The sequence below is a fragment of the Melopsittacus undulatus genome, chromosome 4 (genome assembly GCF_012275295.1).
Source record: "Melopsittacus undulatus isolate bMelUnd1 chromosome 4, bMelUnd1.mat.Z, whole genome shotgun sequence".
Classification (NCBI taxonomy): domain Eukaryota; kingdom Metazoa; phylum Chordata; class Aves; order Psittaciformes; family Psittaculidae; genus Melopsittacus; species Melopsittacus undulatus.
In genome coordinates this window covers 50,752,257-50,778,934 of record NC_047530.1, presented here as the reverse complement: position 1 = coordinate 50,778,934, position 26,678 = coordinate 50,752,257, and the positions used below count along the sequence as shown (strand labels likewise).

The 26,678-nt window shown below is 39.3% G+C and overlaps 1 protein-coding gene across 3 annotated transcripts in view; it reads left to right on the top strand.

The window, feature by feature from the left end:
* The window catches only part of MOB2 (MOB kinase activator 2), a 113,621-nt gene that overhangs the window by 49,643 nt on the left and 37,300 nt on the right, over positions 1-26,678 (top strand). The window contains exon 1 of one of the 3 annotated variants that reach the window (XM_031049085.2): positions 7,419-7,531. The exons of 1 other annotated variant lie outside the window; for it this stretch is intronic. In XM_031049085.2, coding sequence (XP_030904945.1) covers positions 7,494-7,531 — 38 coding nt within the window. In that variant the 5' untranslated portion in view covers positions 7,419-7,493. Of the gene's footprint in view, positions 1-7,418; positions 7,532-22,463; positions 22,562-26,678 lie in introns of those variants that run through there. One more of the 3 variants, XM_031049084.2, reaches the window with a different exon arrangement.

The window sequence follows — 26,678 nt, the reverse complement described above, 5'->3', positions numbered from 1 at the left end:
GAGACAGGCTGCAGGGGTTGTGGTCTTTTCCCCAAGTGCTGTAAGAATATCCCGAAGTGCTATATAAATGTTAATGTTCTGATGTCCTGAAATACTTTGACTGGGGTGAAGTATTCTTGCCTTTTTTTGAAGGATGGATGACAGGGGTTATGCCTGGGGTTTGTCTAGAAAGACTTTTTTTTGTCAGACATTTGGGGTCTTGCAAAAATGCAGGTAACAGCAGCTGAAATCCAGCTTGGCAAGAGCTTATTTAGAATCACCTGAAAGAGCCAGCGTTCAACTGATTTATGTTGCTGTATTTGCCATTGACACACATGATATTTTTCACTCTCCACTTAATTTCAGAGAAGCTGTTGTATTATCTGTGTTAATTTAGAATACTACAGAATGATCTGCAAAAATAGTAGTGTATTTATTGGTTTTGAGGTAGTTGATTCTCTCTGAAGTTGTATCATGTAAAGCATGTCTGCTAAGTTAGTCTATAAATGTAGAATTATAATTTTAATGATCAGAGTCTATGCTGAAATGTTCAGTTCTCCACTGTTATCTTTTCATACCAACCCGTCAGCAACTGACAGAGTAGCATAAAGCTTCTGATTGTGGTTGTCTTCCTGTAACGTTTGGCTTTATATTCTTTTTTTGCTAAACTTTGTTGTGTTGTCCTATGTCTGCCTCCTTTGGCCAAAGCCAACTATATTCCATGAGTGCAGAAGCGTTCATTTGTTTAGATTTTTACTGCATGCTGAATTCCAGGGAGTTGATGATCAAGATTTCCCTTCCCAAGTAAGAATCTTTACACAGATCTTTCAGTGCCATCTAAGTTAGGAACAGCAAAAGAACAACTTAATGACAGACAGATTTGTCATCTTTTGCAGGTGTAAATGTTAGACTTTAAAAGTAAATACTTTTCTTAAATTTATAATATTTGGCACTACGAATCTGTGTTTTCAGTCTGAACTTGGGACTTAAGTGAATTTCTGTTCCCCTAATGCAAGAGGAGCAGTTACAAGGATAGTAATGATAAGAGGTAAGTGAATCTCTGAGGACACTGGGGTGGGGGGGAGATGTGTGCAAGAGCAAGCACATAATCTAGTTTAAAAGGAGATTCAGAGAGTGAGTGCCTGACATTTTTCATTTGTTTCAAATTACAAGTGTTTTAATGACTAAGCATGTAGTTGTCTATCTCCTTACCTTTTGTACTCGCTAACCTATGTATAGCATGCAGTCTCCCTTATAAAATTTTGCCTTTTACCCAATTGTATTTCCTGATGCATCTTATTTTTAATGATTTGTTTTGTATTTGACCAAAATGGCTGTTAATACTGTTAGAATTTTTCTTCCTTTGTCTTTATTAAAGGTTTATATAGCAAAAGCTTCACTTGTGGTATAGGAATCTGTGTACTGTTTCATTATTAACAAAACCAATCTGGATTTGAACTCTTTTTAGTACAAAAATTGGTTGTAGCTTTTAGCACCTTAGTGTGTGGCCACTTAACTAAATTTAAAATTTAAAAAGAGAGGGAAGAAGCAAGTTGTGCAGTAGAAAATACTTTTTCTTTCTGCCTGTTTTATGGGGATCTGTACGTGCCTGGTCGCATGTAGCTCAGTTTAGCTGAAGTCTCTTTCTCAGAAATGTCTCTCCTGTTCTCCCTCCGTGGTACTTCCAGACTTCTCCTGGATTGTATCATTAGCTAAATTTTGCAGCAGAGACTTTTATACCGACTGGGACTTACTGGGTGGGGCATTTTGGTAAGTCATACAGTTGTTTCCTGTTCTTGAACTGAAGGGGCAGTGCCTGCTCTAAATTACCTGCCTGCTGCTCTTGCCAAGAACATCAGTCTTCTCTTACTATTTATTATGTTACTTTATGAGCCTTCCTTTGAGATGGACAAAGTTTTGGGGGCTGATCTGAATGGGGGTCTTCATACTCTATGGCCATTTGCCACAGTTATATAAATAACTGTTGTCCACGTGGCTGGTCTTAATGGCCATCTGCATGAGGCAGGGCAACTTTCACCTTTTACTGGAAAACAGTATTTTGCCACAGCACACTTGTTAACCCTGTGTAGGGACCTCTCTAACACTGAAACTAATAAATTCTGTCTCGCTGCCTCTGTTTTTAAAGCCTAGAAATCCATTCAGGTAAGTTAAAAACAATGCACTCAAACACTGTGAAGTGTGATACCAAACTTGATACTTAACTCCTTTGGGCAGCCCTCCCAAAGAGTGGTCTGTCCATGTTCATTTTCTCCAAACCTACCTCCAGGAAACTGCCCAAAATGGGGGATCAAAGCAGGCAGCGTGCCAGGCGTGCCAAGGGTTTGCATTTCAGGCAGTTTGGCATACACTGAAAGCTTGGTCTTTCCCATACTAAGCCATGGGCAGACGTCCATTAAGAATGATTAAGCAGAATTTACATAAAGGCATTCTATGATGTTGTATGTGCTTTTTTTTTCCCCTGCTGCTTTTTTCCCTTCTCCTGTCCTCGTACTTGAGGAGTTTTGTGTGGGTGTGTATTTTGTTCTAAATTTACAAACCTCGGCTTTTGCCCTTGTCCGGCAGAGACTGCTCACCCACCCTTTTCCGTTTCCAGGCGGATTGCTTTTCTGTTATTTCAGTTCTCTAACTTTCTCCAATGCTGTCCTGTTTTGCTTATTAGGAAGTGCTTGCAATAACCCTTTCAGTGCTGCTGTCATCTTTGCCTTACATCACGACTGGCTGCTGTATTCATTTAATAAAAACCTCTTAAGAAGCAAATTAAAGACTTCTTATTTGTTACAGGTTTCTGTTTTTTTACAGGGAATGGGATATGGCTTTCATTTCTATATTGACAACTGCAGTGTCCCTGCACAGGTTTTTTTTCTTCAATAGTAAGCCAAAACCCTCACTGAAATGGGATTTCTTTACAGCTTTGGCAAAGAAATCTCTTCAGCTCTGAAGCTGAGGCAGCACTATCTTCATGTGTCAAATGAATTAGCAGAATTTTGGGAAAAATATATTTCCAGCTATGTCTTAGAGTAAATTTTCCTGTTCTCGTACTCCTCTTTTATCGTTTCATTCTCTATACAGGTGTTGACATGCAAGATCCTAGTTTCTCTGAGTGTTTAAGCCTGAATTAGCTATGTAGTTAAGTAGAACTGAACTTGACTGACCCACTGTTTGGTGCCCTGGGTGTTGTATGAACTAATACAAACTGCTGTAAGTGTGTAATCAGACCAGTAAAGTAAATGCAAATTTGTTTCTTGTAACAATTTAGTGCTTCATTGATTATCTTCAGAATTAACTTGGCCAGCCTCTAAGTGCAAGTTATGATGCAAGGCAGTAGAAAACAAGGTTAAACACTGGGTTTGTGGGTATTTTCTGGAAGAAAAGGGTGTAAATTGTTCTCTTCAATAGCATGACAAATTCAAATAGATTTTTCAAAACTGTTGTAGGGAATGGGTCAAGGATACATGTATAAAATAACCTTAAGTGCTGTAAAAGTAACTTAAACACTTGTGAAAAGCCATGGCTCTGGCAAACAGGGTACATATGGGTATGTTGTCTCCTCTCTTTCCTGACCAGATGTGTATTACTGAGGTTGCTAGCGAGTGTTTCTTTTTAGATGTAGAAAGATGCTTCATTCATATGCAAAACTCTCCCTGGACAAATAATTAAGTTTTGAGTGTACTGTAGGTCTTTCCAAGTAGTAGAGGACTAGCTATTCTCTTCTGTACCCAGCTTTTTACTTAACATGTGCATTTCCTTATTAAATGGAGATTTTTTTTTTTTTAGTAGTAATTGAAACAGATCTTTTAAATACTGTTTTCAAAGCACAGAGTAGCTGGGAGATGGTTGAAAATGGTAAATCATCCATACTAATTTCTGTTATCTAAAGAACTGTACTTTGAGCTAATGTCCAGAATTACTGGGCCAAATAGTCCTGTTGAAATTCTCCTCAGAAACAGAGCAGTGGTTAGATGAATATTTAGCCTTAGAACAAATAATCCATACTAAAGTTTATGGATTCTGCTTGGGGAAGGGAATAAAAGAGAAGTGGCCTGTTAAGAATGCTTTATTTGTCAGAAGGGATCTTAAGGAGACATAAAGGTATTTTCCCTCCTCCCATGCGTTTTCACCACAGTAATGATGATTCAGCTTGTGTATGCTCTCTGGAATGCGTACGTGTAGGGAGAAGAGAAAAGGGTTTCTTTAGGTGCAGCTAGCTGAATAGTGTAGGAGATAATGTGTATATCATATTGCCTCACCATGGAGTTGCCTACTTCAGCGAGTTTGTATTTATTTTCATGTTGACTAAAAATAAGGGTGTTTTTATCTTTGTAAACCAAACACATTTCTCCAGAAGACCTCTCCGAAGCAGGAATTCATTGTTTCTGAAGCAGTTGTGTTGGCAAGTAGGCCTTAGCTGTGTTTCTGTGGTAAGTTCTTTTGTCCATGATAGCATTTTGGGATCCTAGCATCAGTGTGGCTGGCTCTGGCTCTGATTGGGCAGTTTATATTTAGTTGCTGGTTTCCTATAATAGTTTTCAGATGGAGATGTTAAAGAACACATACCCTTGTGCTGCTGTAATCCCTGAAAGAGGATGGGGGAGTGAAAAAGAAAAAAAGCATTGATGTCTTTTCAGCAGAAGTAGAGTTTGGAAAAAAAACCAACACAGCAGCTTCTTGCAGCAGCAGGATGCTGAAACTTATTGTTAAGAAATGAGGTAGCCAGTAAAACCAAAGTGATCAGAAAATCTGTGGATACATCCCTTAAATTTTGCATCCAGAAACAAGCTTTAAAAAGCTGTGGGAAGATCTGCTTTTTTAAAATTACAGAATTTGAGATTCTGCAGTTTACAATAGTAGTCAATTGCTATTATGTAGTAGGCATCAGATACCACATTATGACCTGTGTTCCATATTGCTGGTGCACTTCCAGTGCAAATTAGTAGATACCCAACCCCCTCCCCCCCCCCCCCCCCAGTGTCATATATGATTTAATTTTACTGTCAGATGTGTCTTTTAGGTGAGGCATGGTTTATTTCAGTGAAAACTGAAGACTTACCGGATTTACTCTGAGCCTGGGTTTAAGACAAACTCTCCAGAAATCCTGTCTTTAAGGAAGAAAACTGAGTTCATTTTTTTGCTTGATTCTGGGTTTGCAGAGCATTTAGAAATTATCTGTACATATATTCTTTTGGTTTATTAGCTTTAACTATTTTTAATTCTTTAAATTGTTAACCAAGCAAATCATCCTAGTTTTCTTTGATAAGCTTCCAAGAATGTGCCTCAGCTTTATCCAGCTGCATGCAGGGACCTAACTTGTAGCTTTTGTGTGGCCACGGTCAATCTTCACTTGCTTGAGGGACATCAGAGCCTGACCATAGCAACTGCAAGAATCAGGCCGAGATGCCAGCCAGCATGTAGGTAGAACCTTTGCAAAGTTGATGGTTGAGAAGAAATTGAAGTATGATTCTTCTCTCCCCCCCCCCCCCCCAATTGTATAATAACAGCAGAGTGCTGCTACCACTGTGGTAGTAATTTATTGCACCTAATTGCAGTCCCAGCCAGTATAATTTATTTTGAGAGAAAACAATCTGAAGTGCTGATATCTAGTTTGCCTCATGTGGTTACACAGCACAGTTTTCATTCTTTCTTCCATGGGAAGCAAATCATAGAAAGCTAGGGATGAGACACAGCTATAGGAGGCCAACTATTCAGTCCTCAGCTAGGGAGCAAGATCATTTCAAAGGCCTGCAAGCATGTAGACTCTGTAATCTATTCCTGTACTTAAAAACAAAAAAATCTAAACTGACCTGGTTTGTTTCCTAGTTAATTCAAGCCCCTTTGTGATGGGTAGAGCAGAAAGAACATTTTGTTTCCCTTTTCTTTACACCAGCTTCCACTTTCTTGGAAGGTTTTACCTTGTTTTCCTCCCTCGTTTTTCTCATCTGTGAGATAGATAATATTCTTCTTGGTGCTCTCTGGGCTCCAGCTAAATGAAGACATCTATCTTCAACTAGGGTGCCAAGGGTTGGGCACGGTATTCCAGCTGAGGCTTGACAGATGCCGAGAATTGCTTTCTGTCTTGCAGATGTAGCATATTTGTACAGCTCAGTCTCACTGCCTTTTTCAGCAGTACGATGTTGTTGATTTCTGCAGCCTATAATTCATTGTAACCCTTTTTTCTCTCAACACTTGTGATTTAATCAGCCCCTAGATAGGTATACTTGGTTACCACCTACCTGTATAATCTCAGGCACCTGGAAAGAAATAAAGCAATTCTCCTATTTTTAGGCTGGGTTTCTTTAACTTAAATGTTCAGATGACAGCTCTGAAGGAACATTGCAAAGATGGGATCAAGATGGAATGCAGCTTGACAAACACATTGTCCTTAGATATTCCGACCATTAAAATACAGAATAATGCTGTACTCAGGCTGGAGTTCTGTGGGACCTTACCCATTGCTTTCCTCTAAGTAGCAAATATTTAATCTTTGTATTTGAGTAGCATGCAGTTTTCCTGTTATGCCAGAGCAGTTTCACCTAGGGCACAAGTGACAGTCATTTCAATATTCATTGTTAAAAATGCTTTTTGTGTGACTTATTACTTGAGTCGGTGCTTATTTGCTCACAGACAGTAAATGATCAACAATTATCTGGAGCAATTTTTGCTTTGTGTGGTAGATTCACCCCTCTGGTCGAGGCAGTAAGCTGTGCAGCTCTTTAGTTCACATCTATCAGGGAATGGTAGGGTGCAGAGAAAGGAAGGAAAACAGCCTCATCAGAGACAGTGCAATCGTGTGATTTATGCAGGGCAGCCTGCCCAGGACTGGACTGCTGCGGGGTATTTTTCGCTGCAGTGCTGGAGCATGACTTCGGATCTGCTTGGTTTTAACTTTATACAGGGAAAATAAACCTCTTAACCACTAGCTGTGTGTCCCTTTCCACATGTGTAGTTTCCAGCTTGATATTAGGGGAAAAAAAAACCCACAGGGTCTGAGTATTTGTTATTTAAGGCTTCTTGTTTAATTGCCTTGTGCTCCGAGGGTAGTGCTGACTACTTGATAGTCACAACAGGGCTCGTGAGGAGGAGGGAATAGATCTGAAGTTGCTTTGAGACTAATTGGAAAAAGCAGCTCACTGATAAAACATCTTTGTACAAGATTTATTCTTGCACATGGAGGGAGTGGTTAAGGTATTTTATAAAACCCCTTCTCCGTGAATATTTTCTGCTTTTCCTTGGTGGGCAGCAGGGATTTTGTCAGACGTGTGCTGGGGAGATTTTACACCTCCAGACTCTGGTCTGGCTGCAGGCAGTTTCCTCTGGGCTTCCTGCTAAGTGGCTCTGGTGCCGGTTTTGCATTGTTTCTCACTGATGACTCAGAGAAACAGGAAAGAGGTCCCCTGGTGAACAAAAAGCACAACCACCAAACAGGTGCCTGTATTCTGGTCTAGCAGAGGACAAACCACCTCATTCTGGATTTTTTCCTAAGATTGTTATCTGCGAGTATGAGACTCAAGAGGAATGGTTCGTACACACTGAATGGGTAAGAGTGAGCCTGCATCCTCTTTTGAATCCTCATCATTAAAACCACGTGAAAACAGAAGCCTTTATTTTTCTAGTGACGGGGTACATGAAATAATGACCAAGTCCTTTGTCTCAGAAAGAGCAGAGGATCACAGCATATGAAATATGCAGCTCATTTACATTGTTCTGCTTTTTATTACGTTTGTTTTTAAAGTGTACGCATTTTCTGGGGGCAGGTTAGAGTTGCCTGTGTGTTAAATTGAGGAGGAACTGTGTGATTCCAGAAGAAATGCCGGTGGTAATTAATTTAAGTATTTATAAGCAAACATCCTATGCTCTTTATAAGAACAAGAGCTCAGCTCCTTAAATGTGATGCTCCCCGATAGGGAATACAAATGATTTTACATTTTGTCAGTCTAAAAAATAAGCTTAGTTTCAAATACTTAAAACTTCTCTGAGCTACTTTACTAGTTTTGTGGTTTTGAAAATACTGGATTTGAAAATACTGGCTCTGTGGGGGTTTGTGTTGTTCCCCCACCCCCGATGCTTTATTAAAGAAAGATTTTTTTTTTTTCTTTAATAATATGAGAGGATTAAATATCAGAAACAGAAAATATACCATTACTGGAAAGACGATAACTAGCTAGATATTCCTTGTTTAAGGAATATTTTTGTAAAACTGAAAATAGGGCATTTTCAGGTGACAGTATTTTTTTTTAATAATTGCATTTGATTTTACTAAAGCAGATTCTTTTGTGTCTTCCTATGATGTAAATTTTATTTCTCAGCACCGCATACCTGAACTGAAGATGACCTGTATTTCCACAGTGCAGTGTTCACTGTTCCTTCGTACCTGGCAGGTGACTTGACAAATGTAGGAAGTTGTTTGTCTTGCACTGTCATTTTATTTTGCTGCTGCTTTTAACCTTCTGTAATGAGTAAGCATTGTGATCAGTGCTTCACGGCTTAGTGCTTCATTCCTGAAAAACCCAGTTGTATAGAGTACAAGTGTGCAGACTAGCCCAAAGTTGCCTAGCTGCTTTAAACTGATGGTCCATTGTGCACCTGGTTGGAAATCTCTACATAAGAGAGGCAAATAGAAGACCAAGCATATCATATAGGAAGGGCTTTGGCAGTGTTCAGATGGTCTGCACTGTTTTTTGCCTACACTGGATGGAGAGTGCCACTTGGAAGGAAGGGTCCTTTGCTTTGCCAACATATATTTAAATTTGGGTGATTTTTGTTTGTTTGTTGTGATTTTGTTTGTTTTGTTTTTGATTTGATTTGGATTAGGTTTTTAAAGGCAAACTAGATGGATACTAATGTATTCCTGCCTTATCTTTAGGGGTTGTTTTATAACTGTGATGTAAGTTCCATTATCTGACTACATGCAAAATCAGACATAATTGAAAGCTACCATCCTACAGTATTTGCTTTTAAGCTGCAAGATAAGTTTGTCACTCAGTGGGATTGAGTTTGTAGTAGAGAGAGGTTAAGAATATATTAGCATTAACTTGGGTTTTCTTGCAGTTTTTTGATCCTTTGAGAGATTATCTTAATCTAGAGAGTCAATTAAGAAATGATGGTAAAATGCAAAATGTAATGGATATTGCTTATGCTAAAGAAAGTTTTCAGATTTTATTTACGGGAAGCACAATCTTTAATTGATTTGAGGTTTATTAAAAATGAATGTATGGGATAGAACTTCAGGGAAATAAGTTGGGCAGTATCATCCTGTGCATCTGTTCTGCCTTGTTCTAACTTGCAGGATGCTGTATAATAATTTTAAGGAATTTCAGTTGTTGTGGCCCAGTGCATACCTGGCATTGCATTTTACAGCAAGCATTTAACTGGAAGTGTTGTATTACAGTAAGTAAAACCAGTGGCACCTAGATGCTTGCATGGAAAAGAAGCTTCAGCTGTGAGTTTGTGGGAGACTCTAATATTATCTGATTCTAACATGCTGATGTGCTTTGCTCTATTAAACAACAGATGCTGAGGAGTGAATTTATCTAATTAAAGAAATTCCTTTTATGTTTATCTCTTCCCTAGATGGTTTAATAATGCAAGGTAATGGAAAAAGAGCTTCAAGTGTGTTTTCCTGTTTAGCCTAAACTTCTGGCATGTCAGCAGAAAGGCTTGTTTTGATCTGTAGGGGTTTTTGTTTGGGACAGTGTGTTCCACTTGACAGGTGGAGCAGCACCCTCTCGCGCAGGTCAGTTGAGGAGAGGGGAGCTGATTGGCATGGAATGTTGTAGGGCAGATACAAATGCAGCTGCAGCAGGTACAAGTGCATGTCAGGGACATAACTACTGCAGGATTAATCTTTGAATGTAGTGCATGAATTCTGTCAGCTTGTCTTTTTTCTTTTTTTTAATTAAAGTGGGTAGTTTGTACAGCCAAATGTGAGTACCTCAAAATAATCAGCGTGTTCAGAGATACAACTGCAGAGTATGGTGATAAACTCACTTGAGTATACTCCAGATCAGACAAGGTGGTGGCACACTAAATATTTAATAATGGTTAAAAGGTTATGCATCAGGAGCAATAGGAGAGGATTCTTTACATCAAAGGTCACTTTGACCTGCCTACTATGTTGGATTTTATTTTGTAAACTGGAGCTGTTGAACTTCCAGTAAGTTCACATTAAAAGGTGTAACTTAGAACCTGTGAGGGAGAACAAGAATTCTGTTTAAACCCTCAGCTTCTGAAAGTGCAACTTGTACTCATGTACTTTATCCAGATCTTCTTAAAAAGTAAATAAACTATGCCTTAATCTTTAAGTTCTCACATACTGATTAATCAAGCTCTCAATGGTGTTTTTGTTTTAGGTGATTCTGGTATCTTGGATGAGGCAACTAAAAGGAGTGATTGCAGAAGCCCAATCTCTAAGATACAGGGGTTATGTGAAGACCCATACATCTTTTGAAAAAAGATGCTAACTTTTCCTGTTGATAGTTCTGACTTTGACACTTAAAGATATTTGATCCAGTTTTAAGGAAAATCTTGATTCTTGCTCTTAATTTTGCTTGTAAGCAAGGAACTGTAGCAAGAGCCATCACAACAATTAGTTTTTTCCTTGGTATGATTTGATCAGGCTCTGATTGCACTTAGAAGCTCATAAAGGGGAAGAAAGACTGCAAGTGGAGCTAAGATACTTGAAAATGTTTTCAAACCTAATACTATCAAAAATCTCCTGCTGCTTAGCCTTTCTTCTGTTCTGCTGTAAAGCAGTTGATACTAGTGTAAGAACTGTACAAATATAAACTGTAAACACAACTAAAATCCAGAGTTTCATTTAGAAACAGTGATTTATAGGTATTCTTGCAGCAGGTCTCACTGGATATGGGCATGTGTGCTCTTGCTTTTTGAAGTGGATAATGGTGACACATTTGTGGAGACAGGGATTTGTTTGCTGAGATTTGTCAGAGGATACTGAGTTAGGAGACCTACCTTATCTTGTGAAGCTGAGGTAGAAATCTTAACTGCCAGCATCTCTTTGACAGTGTTGTTAAATCAGCTTTGCTGTTATGTGCTCACCTAGAATATGATTGTATTTCTTTGCATTGCAAAGTTTCTTTTTATAAGTGATCTCTTTTGAAGGTCATTGTAACTTGGGAGATATCCCTTTATTTGCTTGGTGCTTTGTTTATTGACAGTGAGAAATGCACTGGCACTGTAATCTTTTCAGCATAATTTTCTTTTTCTAAATGTGTCTGTGTTTTTGTGGTTTGGGGGGTTGGTTTTTTTTTGGGTCTTGTCCCTTTAGCATTTGGAATTACTGGCAGTACAAGTCTTTGCACACGGCTAAGGTGTCAAATATTAGACATGTTTATTAGACATCTATTTCCTCTTTTTCCTCTAATGAGTTAAGGAAGGGTGTAAATCCAAAGCATGTACTTCGCAAGATGTGACCTCAATGCACCCAAAACAAGTATGCAGCTTGAACTTTGGTGGTGTGATCCAAGCTTCCTGTGCCTTTTAGAATCATAATATATGAGCCTACGCATTCCTGTAACATTTGTAGTGGTGCGAATCTGTGCCTGTGCTGGTTTACACTTGCAATGGACATGCCCACTGTAGGAAAGCTTTGCTACTGTGTGCAATTTTAGAAGTGCTCTTTTGGACAGCTGGCAACTTGCTGGCCTTGTTTTAAATATCATAGTTTACCTAGTAGACTGTTTATCAGTATAAAATTGCTCCCAAATTGGGATTTCTGATGACCCTGGTCAGTGAGCCAACATGATGCCTCATCACTCTCATCTGCTTGGCATGGCAGTTTTGACAGCTCTTTTCTAAATCAGTGCAGGTTTAGAAACTTGTCAGCTATCTGAAGATGACTTAAAACTAAGCAATGATCTCTCCACCTCCTGCATAGTGGCCATCCCAAACTCATGGTTATGGAAACTGGACAGCATATACAGATATGTAGCACAAGGTTAAATGTTTAAATGTTAATTATTTTTTATCATCATTACTGTACCTGACTTTGCACTGCTGAATAACTGCTGCATGGCATGTTTTCCTGGGACAAAGGAACATAGCTAGATCATGCATTCTGAAATCTGACAGGGATGAAAGCTTTGAAAATGCATTTTGCAGGCAGCATCTCAGTCAGTGCCTGTGCTGCTGAGGAGCCCTTGCTCAGTCATGAGAAGTTCGTGTTTACCTTGTGATATTGGTGTTCCAAGTGAGAATTGGAACAGTTTGACATCTCACTTCTCCTGCTCAGTGTTGCCCTTGCCCTTCTGAAAATGCTCTTTGAGTTCTGCTCTGCAGAGACTGTTCTATTCCTTCTTTCTTCTTTCATCTCAGGGTTATGTATAAATGCCTTCAGGTACATACAGTCAAAGGCAGAAGTAACTGATGCCTTGAAATAATTCAAATTGGAGGGAGACAACATACTTAGGAACATCTTAATGATTAGTTGGATGCTCAGCAGACTCTGATAAAAATATTGCTGGCCCCATGATCTGTGGTTCCTCTGCTCCAACCCACTGCTTTAAACTAATGCCTGTTGATTTTGAGCCAAGCACTGAAATTGAAAAAGCATTTATTTTTCTTGTGTTCTTCCATCTTGTACTGATGCAAAGCAAGCCAAGATGAAAAAGTTCTATCTTGTTTGTTTTGCCCAAAAAAGTGCAAATTAGAAAAAGCATAGTGAGCCTGCTTCAAAGGCTTTTTTAGTATGCATTGTTGCAAATGAAGGAAAACTAGCACTAAGGGATGTGACCAACAGCTTGTGAAAGCTTGTTGAAATAGCTCATCTGGCAGACAGCATAGTATGAACACCCAAATACCTTATCTGAGGAGAAGCAGCTGTTTGAACTGCTTTACAGTCCTCCCGAATTACCACATCCATATCACAAGAAAAAAGGGAAAATCTAAGGGTAGCAATAGAGACTGTTATCCTTGGAAAGCACAGCACAGATTTATCAGTTTAAGGCCAAAAATGTAGATCATCCACTTCAGTTTTCGCTGGATAGGGAATCCGTTTTTGGAGAGCCTTCTTCAGAATGCTATATGGTGTAAAAAAAAAAGTAAGCCAAGATGCTTAAAAAAATGTAGGCCAGCAGTGTTGACTGAACTCCACCTCACTTGAGGTGATCTTGGTACTTTTTCATCAGCTGTAGCCCTTTGTGCTCGTTTGTAACACAGTACAGCTTGCTCTTCCATTTTCTGAAGCTGGCAGTGGTTTTCATTCACGCTTCAGTTACAAAGTGAGTTGGCTTCTCAGGTGTCATTAAAATGTCCCTTATGTTATTTTTCGGAGGAGGGTTCCTGCAGTGTGTGCAGGGATGACAGAAAGGACTGCTGGCTGTTGCTGACCACTGCTGTGTCATCTGTGCCTTGGAGGTTCATGAGTGCAGGTTCTGGTTGCTGTACTCCCAGTGCTTTGCCTGAGAAAGACCCCTCTGCCCCCCCTTTACCTTATTGTTGCTTCTCCTGTAGGAACTTTGGAGAGGGATGGGGAGCCGTCAAAACCTGGAGAAGCAGAGTGATGATGAACACAAGAGTCTTGAAAGCAAGCAGCAGGGCTGACAGTGGGCTTCTTGTCACTGTCTGGTGACAATAACTTACCATCTGCAGCAATTCTATGACATTTTGGTGTTACTTATGTCCTGTTACTGTCCTGCTACTGTCCACCTTATATGAGAAGGTTGCAATATGTTTGCCAAGTGGAGGGAGATAGAAATATGGTTCAAAATACTGAACTACTTCCAGAATTGTAATTCCAAATCTTTTGCGTTAATCTTCACTTTCAGGAGTAGTATTTCTGTTATAGCTAATGTGGGTATTACTTTTGTAACTGTTGTCCTCTGTATTCAGCCTGTCTGTTCTGGTAGCATTTGTCCTACATCACAAGATCTCATCTGTGTTTTCTTTGGGTTTTTTTTTGCATGTGTGAGCATTCAACAATAGTTAAGTATTTTTATATTCATTAACAATGTATGAATAAAGATTTAAACTGTAAGCCTTATATGGGGAAAGTATTATAAACGTAATGCTTCCAAATAGAAGATTTCATTAGAACTCACTCTGTGAGTCATTGTTGTTATATTAATAGAGCTGTTCCCAAATATGGATTTGGAAATGGGCCTTCTTCATGGTCAGTGCTGCAGATGACTTACAGAAAATAAGCATTTACATGAAATATCAAATAGGTTTTGGGGGGTAACCTCGTAATCAGTCACTCAGATCAATGGAATATAGAATCTTGTAATACAGTTCTGAAATTGTAGTACTTTATGCCAGATAGTATTTTAGTTGGTAAATCTTTCTTGTTTTCATGTGAAAAGTGGTTAAGAAATAAAAATCTCAGGCTGTGATATAGAAAGGCCTCATTTTAATATCTACTGCCACAACTGCTCTGATCACTTAGTTGCCTAGCTTTTGGAAGTATTTAAATTAAATAATAACCTATAGGAATATATGGTCATTCTCATAGGTTATCTTTGTGCAGCTACCAGTAACTCTTCACAAATACCTGAAGCAGAGACATGTTGTTGCAGGTCATGTCTCTGTGTGTATGCTTCTCTCCCTCTTCTTATTTTTCTTCTCTCCCCTTAGTGTTGTGTGTACTTACTGGAAATGTCTCACCTCGATACACAAAACAATGCTGTGGCACAAATTCAAGAAAACTGTTGTCCTTGCTCTTACACAGAATCGCAGGGGATGATAAATGTTCATATTAGGATTTGAGTATTACAAAGATGCTGTTTCATTAACAACCTGGGGCCAGAACAGGGAACAACAGCTCACTTCTTTTTTTGGCACCTTCTGTGCTATCTCCCTCCAATTAAACTGCCTTGTAGAGTATGTAGTGTGGTCAGGGCTTATAATGAAGGTGGTATATATGCAGGGTTAAGAAGTGTCCACCAAAAGTAGCCATATAATTTCTGTTCTACACCAGAGCTATTGACATCCCAGTTTATAGCTCACTAATAATAATTAGGGGCAGTAAATTAACTGTAAGTTTTTACATCCATTTCTGTGAATTAGAGATTCAGTAGCTTGATATGCAATGGACAGTTTAATTCTACTTCTTTCCCCTAAGCTCCGAGTACTAGAGCTTTTAGTGGGATATTACTGTGAAAGCATAATGAACAAATGCATTAAATGTAGTAATTTTAAAAGCATTTTTTCCAGTGATTTCAAGCTTTTTGTTAAAACAGAATGGGAGCTGATTTTCTTCCCTTACCTGCTGTCAAACCATGCCTACAATAATGACGATGTAAATTGAGGCTTCTTTCCTCATAGCTGTATTGAGGGGACTTCTGATTAAGGTCTGCTCTAATGCTAAGAAAGAAAAGTAAAGCAAACCCTGATAATGATTTCTTTTTTAAATATTCCATTCCCAAAGCTCTGTGCTGCCAGTGATGCAGGATGAGCCATCGCTTTTCTGAGTGCTGCTAGCTCAGCTAAAACGAAGTGTGAGTTCTTTAACGTATTCTGCGTGGGACAGAACAGCAGCAAATGCCTGTGCCAATGGATGCTAAAGATAACGAAGCATCGTGCATTGGCAGGAAAGATCCTAACGCTGAATGTTAGGTGGCTGACAGCACCACACTGATTTTTATGTGCATGTCAGGTTTTATTGGCTTGGGAGTTTTATTGCATGGCAGTCATGCAGCTACATTACTCAAAGGTGTTGAACCTATTCTTTTTGAAGATAAGTCTTTGCTTTCCCAGTCACTTTTAATTATGAGGATAGTCTTGACAGAGTAACAAGGCACTTTTCTGAGGGGATTTTAATAATTTTTTTTCATTGTAATTTGATTTCAAGGAGCTTATTAGGGGATTTTTGTCATGAGCGACAGCTCACAGAACACTCTGAAGAGGAAGCACATTGACTACATGTATTTAAATCTTTTCATGGGGTTAAATGCTGTGGTTTGTAATATTCTGAGGACTCTCCCTGCACTTAAGATTATGATTATTTTTATTTCCCTTCCCCATGTGTGAAAGCCTGTTCAGTCTGACCTCAACAAGCACAAATTAAGGTAGTGAAAGACATCAGATATTTTTTTTTTTCAGGTTCATTCCATTCACTAAAATATGTTAATTTCTCAGTGGTTGAAACGTCTTCTTGAAAGAGATTGAGTCCTGTCCAGTTAAGCACTCCACTACTAAGCAGTTTGGATGTTGGATGCTTTTAGTGAAGGTGGATCATGTACCAAACTTCGTGTGTGTAGCAATCGAGTTATTACAGGTTTTTCTTTGGGTAGCTATCTCAGGTAGCTTCGAGCCAGCATCTTAGTGACTGACTTTCCTAGAAAACCCACATACTTTTTTGTCCTAATAATTTCTTTTTTTCCCCTGAGCTAACGACAATGTTGTTACCTGCAGTTTCTGAGGTGGAGGTGTGGAAGTTTTTGTGTGCTCTGGAGAGCTAATCGGCACTTGAAACAGTGTAGTCTCATTTATAAAATAGGGATAAAAATGTCTAGCCACTTTATAAGGCGCTCAAGAACTAATCAACTTGTACAGTTATTTAAAAGGTCATATTTCTTCTAATTTGTTGCCTTTGTGTAAAGGTAAATAAAGACTGCAAAGGTCTAGCCACCTGAAAACTCACATAAAAATAACGGATTTTTACATTTATAGGTAGGTCTGCATGAAATAGAAATACATTTGAAAACAGCAGCACCAGGGTGAGTAAACATTAGTAAGCCCAGCCATCCTGTCGCTTACCCTAGAATAATTACTGGTCTACATTTGAAGAACAAATCTTACTGTTGCCAAACTCCACCTTTTTCCTGCCCAGTCTGAATGTGGGAGAGCCTTTAAAAGAATCTGTTTCCTGTTTCCCAGACAAGGGAGGGGAAATATGTGTTTTCTCCTTGTTCTGAAAAACAAAAGACAGGCAGTGACTGCATACCCACATCAGCTGCCAGCCTAAACGTGAGCATGCAAACAGTTGAAGGTTACAGCAAGTTTCTTCGTTTGACCCTTGGCAAAATGGCACATTGCTACTGCAGTCTGTCTCATCAGGACTTACCCAAAACTTTATGAGCAAGAAACTGGCCGAAAAGTGATAAAGAGAGCTGGATGAGTGTTTTTTACTATGTCACTTTGACCTCATCTTTGAAGCACAGAAATAACTGTGCTTCCAGCATTGCTTCTCAAACCCCTTGTTTTCAGTTTTATGGGTTAATTTTTGTCACAGATAATTAGCTTTGGAGAGTGAGTTTTGCAAGGAAAAGGAGATACAGTGTCAGGGAATGCATGCCTCTGCCACTTGCAAAGTAATCATAGCTCTTTCCAAGTGCAGTGCTAATCAATATGTGACAGCAATAAAAACCATACCACTAAGAACAACAGAACTGTAGCATCACAGAATAGTTTGAGTTGGGAAGGGACGTCAAAGACCATATTGTTCCAACCCCGCTGCCACAGACAGGGACACCTTCCACTAGACCAGGTTGCTTAAAGACCCATCCAGCCTGACCTTGAACACTGCCAGGGGTGGTGCAGCTTCAGCTTCTCTGGGCAGGCAACCTGTGCCAGTGCCTCACCACCATCACAGTAAAGAATTTCTTCCTAATAGCTAATCTAGATCTACCTTCTTTCAGTTTAAAACCATTCCCTCTTGTCCTATCCCTACATACCCTTTCCATACTTCCTGTAGGCGCCCTTTAGGCACTAGAAACTGCTGTAAGATCTCCCCTGAGCCTTCTGTTCTCCAGGCTGAACAACCCCAGCTCTCTCAGCGATTTTTTATTATTATTTTATTTAGTATTTGTTTTTCTTTTGACTTAGATCCAGACCACAGGTGTGGTTTCTCCAAGACCAAGTCTATTCATTTAGGTTTTGATGGTTATTCCAGTTCTGTCCTGTGTTATGTGAACAAGAGTAGCTGCAGCCTTTTTCCACCTTAAATTTTGGACATTATTCATATTTGAGCATTCTGAGTTAAGATGGTACAAATGGGGACTGCTGTGCTTTCAGCTCCGCTGGTACAGATATAAAAATAAACCTTACTCTCACAGAGGCAGCTTCAAACAAGTTGAGTCCATGTCTGCTTTATGCTCTCCTTTTAAGGAAAAAAAACACATACTTTTGCAGTCTGTGGGAGAACTGAGCAGTTAATAGTGATCGATAGTGGAATTGTACTGCTCACATAACAAGACATGTAGTAGTGTGTCCCTGTGTTATTAGAGAGGTCTATGAATAAATAACAGGTGTCCTAAAAATGGTTCAAGAACTAAAAAGCAGCAGTTTAGGTTTTTCAGAAAGTGGTTGTAGAGTTATCAGTTCCCTTTTATATGCTCTGGGAGTTATGTTGTGTGTAAGTTCACTGCTTTTGCTTTGTCTACCAGCATGCATTCTGGCTATAGTCCTTCTGAAGGGCTCCCTTTGGTGGGAGGGAGAAAGTTACTTACTCTTCTGAAGAAAATTAGTAGACAATAAAGAAATTGAGCTTTTGATATTGTATGTGTGCGTATATATATATATGTATATATTGAAAGTCTGGACACAGTAACAAGTTTTCAACTTCACTGCCATGACTGTCAATAGGAAATAAGAAGTGTGAATTCCTACTTCTGTATGCACAGGATACTTTATCATAACAAATTTGCTCTATAGCATGAGTAAGTGTGATAATGATTGAGGCAGTTTGTGTTGCAGATTGTATTGCAATACAGGTTAAATATTTTCATTGTCATGTTCTTGAAAAATAATTACACTTTGTCTGTTCCCCATGTTGAACTACAGCAATGCAATTCCAAAATAGATCCATCTCTGACAATTAAAAAAAAATACTTTAATGGTATGCTTCATTTCATCCTTAGGATTCTATTTGCCCAACATATATACTTCAAACGAACTTCAAGATCCCAGATATAATGCTCAGGCTTGATTTGTTTTATTTATTGTTATCGCTTAGTGTAGTCCTTCAAAGGGTGGTCAGAAAACTACAAGACTGAGAGGAGATTATTGCCTTCTGGTAATCTACCACCATGGTACTTGAGCTCTTTTCTGACACCTGTGTGTGCATGCTGAACAGCTCCACTTGGATTGCCCCTCTCCAGTCTCAAGTCTGAATCTCCTGTTTCTCAAAGTGTTTTCCTGTGTTCTGGAGCACTTCTGACTTCCTCCCACAGCAGTATTAAACACCATATCCTGGCAGCGTGGAACAATGGAACAAGCAGCTATGTGTAATTTTTATCACTTTCACTTACGGGAACTGGCATAGTTGCACGCATTGGGCATTGTTCTTAACAAGTGCATGTGGTAACCTGTTAGCATAAGCACGCTCTTCAGCAGTACAGCTAAGCCACTGCAGTGGCAAACCTCCCCTGAAAGAGACTTCCTATCCCTAGCTGGGTTTCTGCTGTTTCTCTTGTATCGAGTGCTTCTGAAATCGCTCCATAGTGAGCTGAGTCACAGGGTTAAATTTGCAGAAAACAAATGCTGTGAAAATGCACCACTTCCAGTTGGTTTGGGTAGGGGGCCATGGATGGGAATACTCCAATAACCTCTCTGAGGAGGCCAGCTGATAGAGTGACTTAGCTGTGTCACCAAAAGATGCCCTCAAAGGATTTCAGAAGATCCTAGTGGCATTTTATGTTGGTAGACTACTAAAGAACACTGGTAAGAGGGATTGATGACCTTCATTTGTTGAATGCATAAGCCACTATTAAAATATTAGTTTTCTGTATGTGGGCATTTAGAAATTAAAAAAAATCACTTAGAAGTTTCAGATATCTCAATGCCAGGCTAGTTTCAGTTCTCTGTATCTATTCAGCCAATTTTTGAACAGCATCACAGCCTTTGGATCATCTAACATTTATTTGCACAAAGCAGACATTTGTTGCCTTCATGGAAATGTGAGGCTGTTTGTGAAAGGTTACACAAGTAGAATGCCAAACTACTGATGTGTTTCTCATTGCCATTCTGTTTTTCTTACGCAATAATCTGTTAACAGCAGTTGTGGCACAAAAGCAGATGTGTACACTAGAGCAGGACAGCCTGGCTTCCTTTGTTGCATTGTGAGAGAGCATGGGCTTTCAAGTTTCATTCAAAGATAATTGTCTGGCATTAGAAGTAAGGCAGTAAATGAAGCCCCAAAGAGGGTACACTGCAGCTTTAGCTTATAGTAGAGGTGTAACCTGCTAAAGCTGGGAAATATCTGCAAGTTCTTGCCTGCAGAATGGCAATCTGTTAAGCTTTGGGTCTTATCCATCAGGCAACCCAACAATTCTTGAGCGTGTTTATTGGAGAAAGGTGGCTAATGTTTTTCAGTGAGTTCAGGTATAGATGGATATATTTTCTCCAAGTTCTGTATGTTAGTAGCATTGTTCAAGGAGGACCAAGGACAGTATTGAGGGAGATGGGGGCACAACTTATTTTGGGGCCTTTCATTGCTGAGTATGTTACAAAAGTAAGGATGGGAGATTGCAGTTGTGCTTTTTGAGTAAGGGGAGGGAGAATAAAGAAGGTGTTGGAGTCATCAGAGAGTGAAGTGGAACTGAGCAGCTTTCCACACTCATAGTCATACTAGCAGGTGATAAGACATACTCATTCAAGTTTTAGGCTGCATCATCTTCTCTCCTCCGTTCTACACTCTCTTGGGTCAGATAATTTGACTTGAATCAATACTGCTCTTTGCTCAAGGGTATGCAAGGATTACAGTGGAAGCAATGCAGTGATAAGGAGCTAATTTTATGTGGAAGCATAAAGACATACTGTTTTGGCCATGTGCTCTGCATTTGTTTGTTACAACCTAATTTTGATGATCATGCAGTGGCCTCCTTCCCTCTCCCCATCCATGGCTGTGAGTGTGAAAGTGAAGAAAATGAATTACAAGAAAAACAAGTTGTTGGGTTGTTTTTTTTTTTTGCCCTTGAGGTTTTTTTTATCAAGGGTAGCACAACCTGTGTGGGATGAAAAGATCCTAATTGTTACTAAGCTGATTAAATATTTATAAGACAAGGGCTATATTATATCTATAGCTCTTCTGTCTGGAGAGTGTAAGTAAATGTATTTTACAGCTTTTTTTTTTTTTTTTCTGAGCTCAAATACTGAGAATTAGCATACCTCTGTCTTAGGATGCAGATATTCTCTGAATTTCTAAATGTTAGAAACTTAAACATGTTAATCTTGCAATGTTATTAAATGAAAAATGGTACTTTAACTGGGTCTTCCTTCCCCAACAAATTAAAGTCCTGTGTGCTTGTGCAACTCTATTAAAACTTTAAGAACAGCTCCAGATCTTTTGATCAGTTGTGCTTACATTGTTTTGAGTAAGCACTTAGACTGCTTCTAAATTAGAAAGGCAGAAAAGACCTGCAGTATTTAAAGATTGGAAAAAAGATTTCTAATAATGAAGCAGAAGGAGATTTATTTTTTTTTTTAGTTTCTCAGAAGGTGATCAAGAGGTGAATGTAATATCTTGCTAATGAAGTTAAAAGAGGGGGGAAGAAGAAAGCTATAATCTAACAGAAGGGATAACAATCATAATTGGAAGCATAAATGGATGTTAAAGCTAGAAGATTTCAAACATTCAAAGGATATGATTTTTAACAATGGATGGGATTAGTCATTGGAACAAACTGCTGAGGAGAATAACTGATTTTTCTTTCTTGTCAGATGCACAAGTTAAAACCAGATGCGTTTCTGGAAGATGTGCTTTAGGCTAACTAAGCCTTGGGTTCACTACGGGGGTAACTAGATGGAAGGCAGACAAGAACCGAATGCTGGTTCTGACTCCAGAGACTACAGTGCTGGTTGTTGTGGTGTGCTGGCATACAGTGTACCCAGGCATCTCTGGGTACCAAGGGCTGGTAGCTTGTTCTGTGGCCTGCACCTGATTGCCCCTGATGCCCCGAGGGCCTCTGGAAAGGAGCTCTGGACATGGGCATCCACCCTGCCTTGGCTGCTGTCTGCTGTGGGCTCCCAAGCCAGGAGGTGGGTGGCTGCATCGTCCCCTGCACGTGCAGTGCCTTTGATTTGTGCAATCCCAGTAAATCAGGCTTTTCAGGGAAGCACTGGGTAGGTGCTGTGGTGTACAAGCCCAGCTTGCCACAGGAGGAAACGTGTGACTCACCCAGTGGAAAAGTTGGGCGTTACCCACGTTTTGTCTCTGCTCCAGATGCCTTCCGGTGGTGTTGCTTGGGCTATGAAGAAGGTTTTTGAGAGTACACCTGCACTGGAAGCAAGTCAAGTAAAGTTATAGGCAAAATGTGGGATTTTTACCAGTATAGCTTGTTTTACTTGGACAGCTTGGAGGCATGGGTGAGGGGTGGCTTTCAAAATGTGTGTGCAAAGTACAGGTTTCATAGGAAGTGCTGTGTCTACAGTAGCAGCCATTCTTTGCTAGCATGCCGTAGTTGTGTAGGCAAAATATCTTCTTAGATCAAAAAAGCACACGTTTTCATGCTGAAATAATTAGACTATATAAGCTATGAAAGCCACAGTGGGGACACAACTGTTTAGTTTATCTACAAGGTTACTAACAGATGAATTCAACCCCAGGAAGGGGCGTGCAAGGCTGGTTGTATCTACGGGGCAGATCTTGTCTCTATGTAAATTTTAAGCTGTGGTAAGTATTGCTTATTTTGTCTTGTCTTTAAAACTGCTGTCCCCCAACAAACCCTTACTGGTGAAAACAAAGCAATAGTGCTGTATGAGGTAAAAGATAAGAGGAATTGTGTGTTACCTGCATGTTGTTAACAGCTGAATCCATGCCAATTTATTCCTTCTCCAACCAGCTGTTTAAAAGGTAAAGTTTTGTCTGAGGAGGCTTTTTTCCTAAAGGACTTAACGAATTCTTGGATGGTGAAGCATAATTTCTTGTTCCTGCTCTTTTGGGATAGGAAGTAAACAGTGCTGAGGACTGTTGAGAGGCCTGGGATTACAGGGCAGTGGGTGTCTGTCACTGCGCAGCTGATTGATAGCAGGACTTCCCTTTCTGTGTTTATTCTGTGTTTTAACATGCACCCAGATTGTGATAGATAATGGTATTGGCTTCAATTAAGTGGATTTTTACCCGTTTATAAATTTGGTCACAGGGAAAGGCAAGCAAGACAATACTTCATACAAGAATTGCTAGACAGTAGTGCTAGCAGTATAGCTATAGTCAGGTTCCAAATATACGTGAACACTTGTATAGGCAAACAAAGCAAAGCCTGATTTGTAGAATGAAATATTTTATTCCTTTCAGGAACAGCAATAGCAATGTGGTTTGAATGTTCTGTCATTAAAAGCAACAACTGTACTCTTATGATAAAAGGATTTTTTCAGAATCTGCATTTAGTTGTCCATGTGTTCATTGTATAAATGTAGAGCATGTACTGGGAGGAAAATGAAGATTTTCTTCTGCCCTTTAGAGCTACAATAACATGCCCTCATCCCCTGTCTTTCCTGGCCCCCTGAGGAAGCTTCATCATATTGATCATGATTCTTGAAGAGGTTAAGATTCAACCTTTTAATTTCCAGTTTAATAAACATTGGAACATACAGAAAAATTCTTTTGAAGCTAGTCAGTTTTTTGCGTACCTATCTAACAGCCTGGTTGCATTGAAAAGGCTGGAACTGGATCCTTAACAGCATTCATACAGTCCTTTAGATTTAGTCCTGAGTATGTAGGAGGGCACTGGGGAGCAGAATCTATATTCTGTATTTTATCATTTCCAGCCACAGAAATGAAAAACTGAATTCTGAAGTATAAACAGAAGCTTTCATACAGAGTGCAAACCAATATACCAAGGTTAGCTTCTGAGTGCTTAGTTTCTTTTTAGCTGCTCTCTGTCTTCTGTTAACATGACCACTCCTCAGGTGTAGTTAGCCTGACTTGGCTGACTCTTTGACAGGTATGTCTACAAGTAAAACAATGTAAGATTGTGTCTGCTCAGAAGAATTGTGCATGGCTCATGCTTCCCACCAACATATGGAAGAGCTTGTAAAGTTTAGGTGGTATTTTCAATAATCTGATATGTTTTGTCCCTGGTGCTTCTGGTTAATATGTGCAATCTAGAAATACATGCTGTTTCTTCTTTTGCCAGGCCTGCACCTATACATTTTATGAAAACATCAGGAGAAACTCCTCAACGCTCCTGTTGCATAGACATTTAGAAGTTAACTCTTTTACTGAAGATTTAAGGGTATTTTGGAACCAGCATGCTGATTTTATTTTATTTATTTTATTTATTTTATTCCTGTTTTATTGTCTTACAGAAAGTTAAGGCAGCTATGGTAAATACAAGGGAAGTATAATAGTGAAGAAAACTGAAGGAGAGAAGTTAATGCCTGTTTCATAACACTAACAAAAATAAAGCTACTGAAAGTAAAAATAGCTGTTCTTTTACTGAAGTAAAAACAATGAAAAGATTGGTGCAGCCATGTGTGGGTGCGGACCTGTTTATGTAATGTGGGAAAAATTTTCTAACAAACTAAGAATAGTGGTTAAATGTTTGTCCTCTTGGTAGTATCCTGGTCATGATGCAATTCTCAGCAAAACGTGCTATAATTATGCAGGGAAGTTGCTATTTGCATGGTGGAACACAGTGTATTTTCCCTGGTTTCAAATCATTCTAGGAGCAGAATGTTGAAAGAGAAAGGTTCACTTACTGTGTATTGGGGCACATTTCCTTGATGTACCTTCAAAGTGCAGAAGGAGCTCAGGATGCAAGATGATTGTGTGAATAGTATTCGTTTTCTCCACACAATAAGCCTGGAGAATAAAGAATATTTCAGGTAGTGTCTATCACTGAATTTAGGTAAGATTTGACATGCAAAATCTGATATATATTTGCTTTGCCTTATAGATGGGCTCAATTTCACTTGCACCTTAGAAGAAGTACTGGCTGAGTTGGACTTTTGAGAAGTCTGGAGTCACCCTTCCTCTCCTCTGTTCCCACAGAGTGCCTCCTCTGGCACTCACCCGCCTGTGCATCCTCACAGTAACATTGCAACTTGAAAAACATGGCTTTGCTATGTTCGTGGTAATGGTGTTTCTCAATAGCTGAGGAGGAATTACGATAGCATGACATGATCACTCATGGATCCTAGTCTCAGTACATAGTGATACGGAAGCAAGTAATTTAGGACTAGTATGCAAAACAAGGCATCAAAATGTAGGTTATCGTAATGTTTCGCTTTTTTGGCTGTGGAATTGAGGTAGATCGTTAGTAAAATTCATGAAGAACACTCTTGGCAGACACAGTAGTGACCTCTCCTCAGTTCCTGTCCAGTACCTTAAGTGTGGCTTTTTCATGCTTGAGAGCAGACAAGGCTAATTTTCTTATTGCATTATTAAACATGACAAATAGCAATCTTGTCTAACCAGAACAGCAAAGCTCTTCTGTCAGCCGGTGCTTTCCTTTGTTTCTTAGTAAATAAACATCCACTCAAGAGTTGTAATGGACTATGGAAGAAAAGGTGTAAATCCAGCCATAGAAGGAATTCTAGGGAAAATGGGGGTTTTAAGCAAGACGGCATCAGAAAAGCCTTACCTGTAGCAGTGTTGCTTAATGAAAGACGTGTGCTTAATGGTTTTATTTTTGAACTCATGTCTGTGTCTCCATGATTGGCTTAAACTCAGGGCTCTTCCATTGTGCATAATTTTGTCTTTTTTTTTTCCTTTTTCCTTGATCAGATGAGATTTGGGTTCTAGAAGTTTCCTTTATTTCATTGTTTCTCTCTCAAGATATAATCCATGACTGCCTCTTAACCAGAGTTTACAGCAGTACAAGCATAATAAAAATACTTGTGTACTGTGATAATCTAGCCATAATTTGGAAGGCAGTTCTCATGACCTCTCTATGCTTCCAGGAGAGGCGTCAAGAAAAATTGCTTTCAAACACTCTGAGCCCGAAAAGGAAACTTCTGATCATAATTCCAGCAGTTCTGTGTTATTATTTTTGTATAGAGAAGGGACATTTTCTGTAAGTTTTACTCTTTTGGGTGTTCTTTGAGGTTCTTCACTACTAGCATGATTTCTCTCAGTGTCTAGCTTAACTTGATTTGAAGAAATGTGATTTAGAAACAAGGGATGTGATACAAACCCAGTACTCTTACGTATACAAGCCTCTTTAACCCACTAGTTCATTGTTGATCTAGACCAGTGTGCTTCCAGGATATGCTAGTGTAGTGCCTGAAAAAAAGTGTGTCTTGTTTTTAACCTTAAATTGTGTTATCCAGACACTTCTTGTCCAAATCTGCCCGGAATTTGTAGGAGAGGGTTGCTCTCAAGATCGTATGATCATGTTGAGTTTTGTAAGATGCTTTAAATTTCATGCTATTGAAGTGTGAGATTCAAATCAAATGGGTAAGTGAATGCATTTAAGCCATTTTCTTTATCAGAAAATCGAAGTGTGAAAACTGGATATGTTTTTGTAATGAGTTTTAGGGAAATTACAGGCTGGTTACTCGCCCTATGCATTTTTTTGTGGCTGTGCCTACGTAAGTGTATGTCCCATGTGAATCACAGGCACGGCTGGCAAGCGCATTAAAGACCCAAGACATTACTGCTGTAGGAATGTTATGGTTCTCGTGTGTAACATCTTGACTGTGATCAAGTGTCAAGAATTGCCCTATAAAATGCCAAGGTTTTTCTAGTAAATGTACAATCTCTCATTTAGCATACTGAAAAAGAGCTGTTAATTTTTTCAATCCGCTCAATGCTTTCTCAGGGGTATGCTGAGATGTCTTCAAAGGCA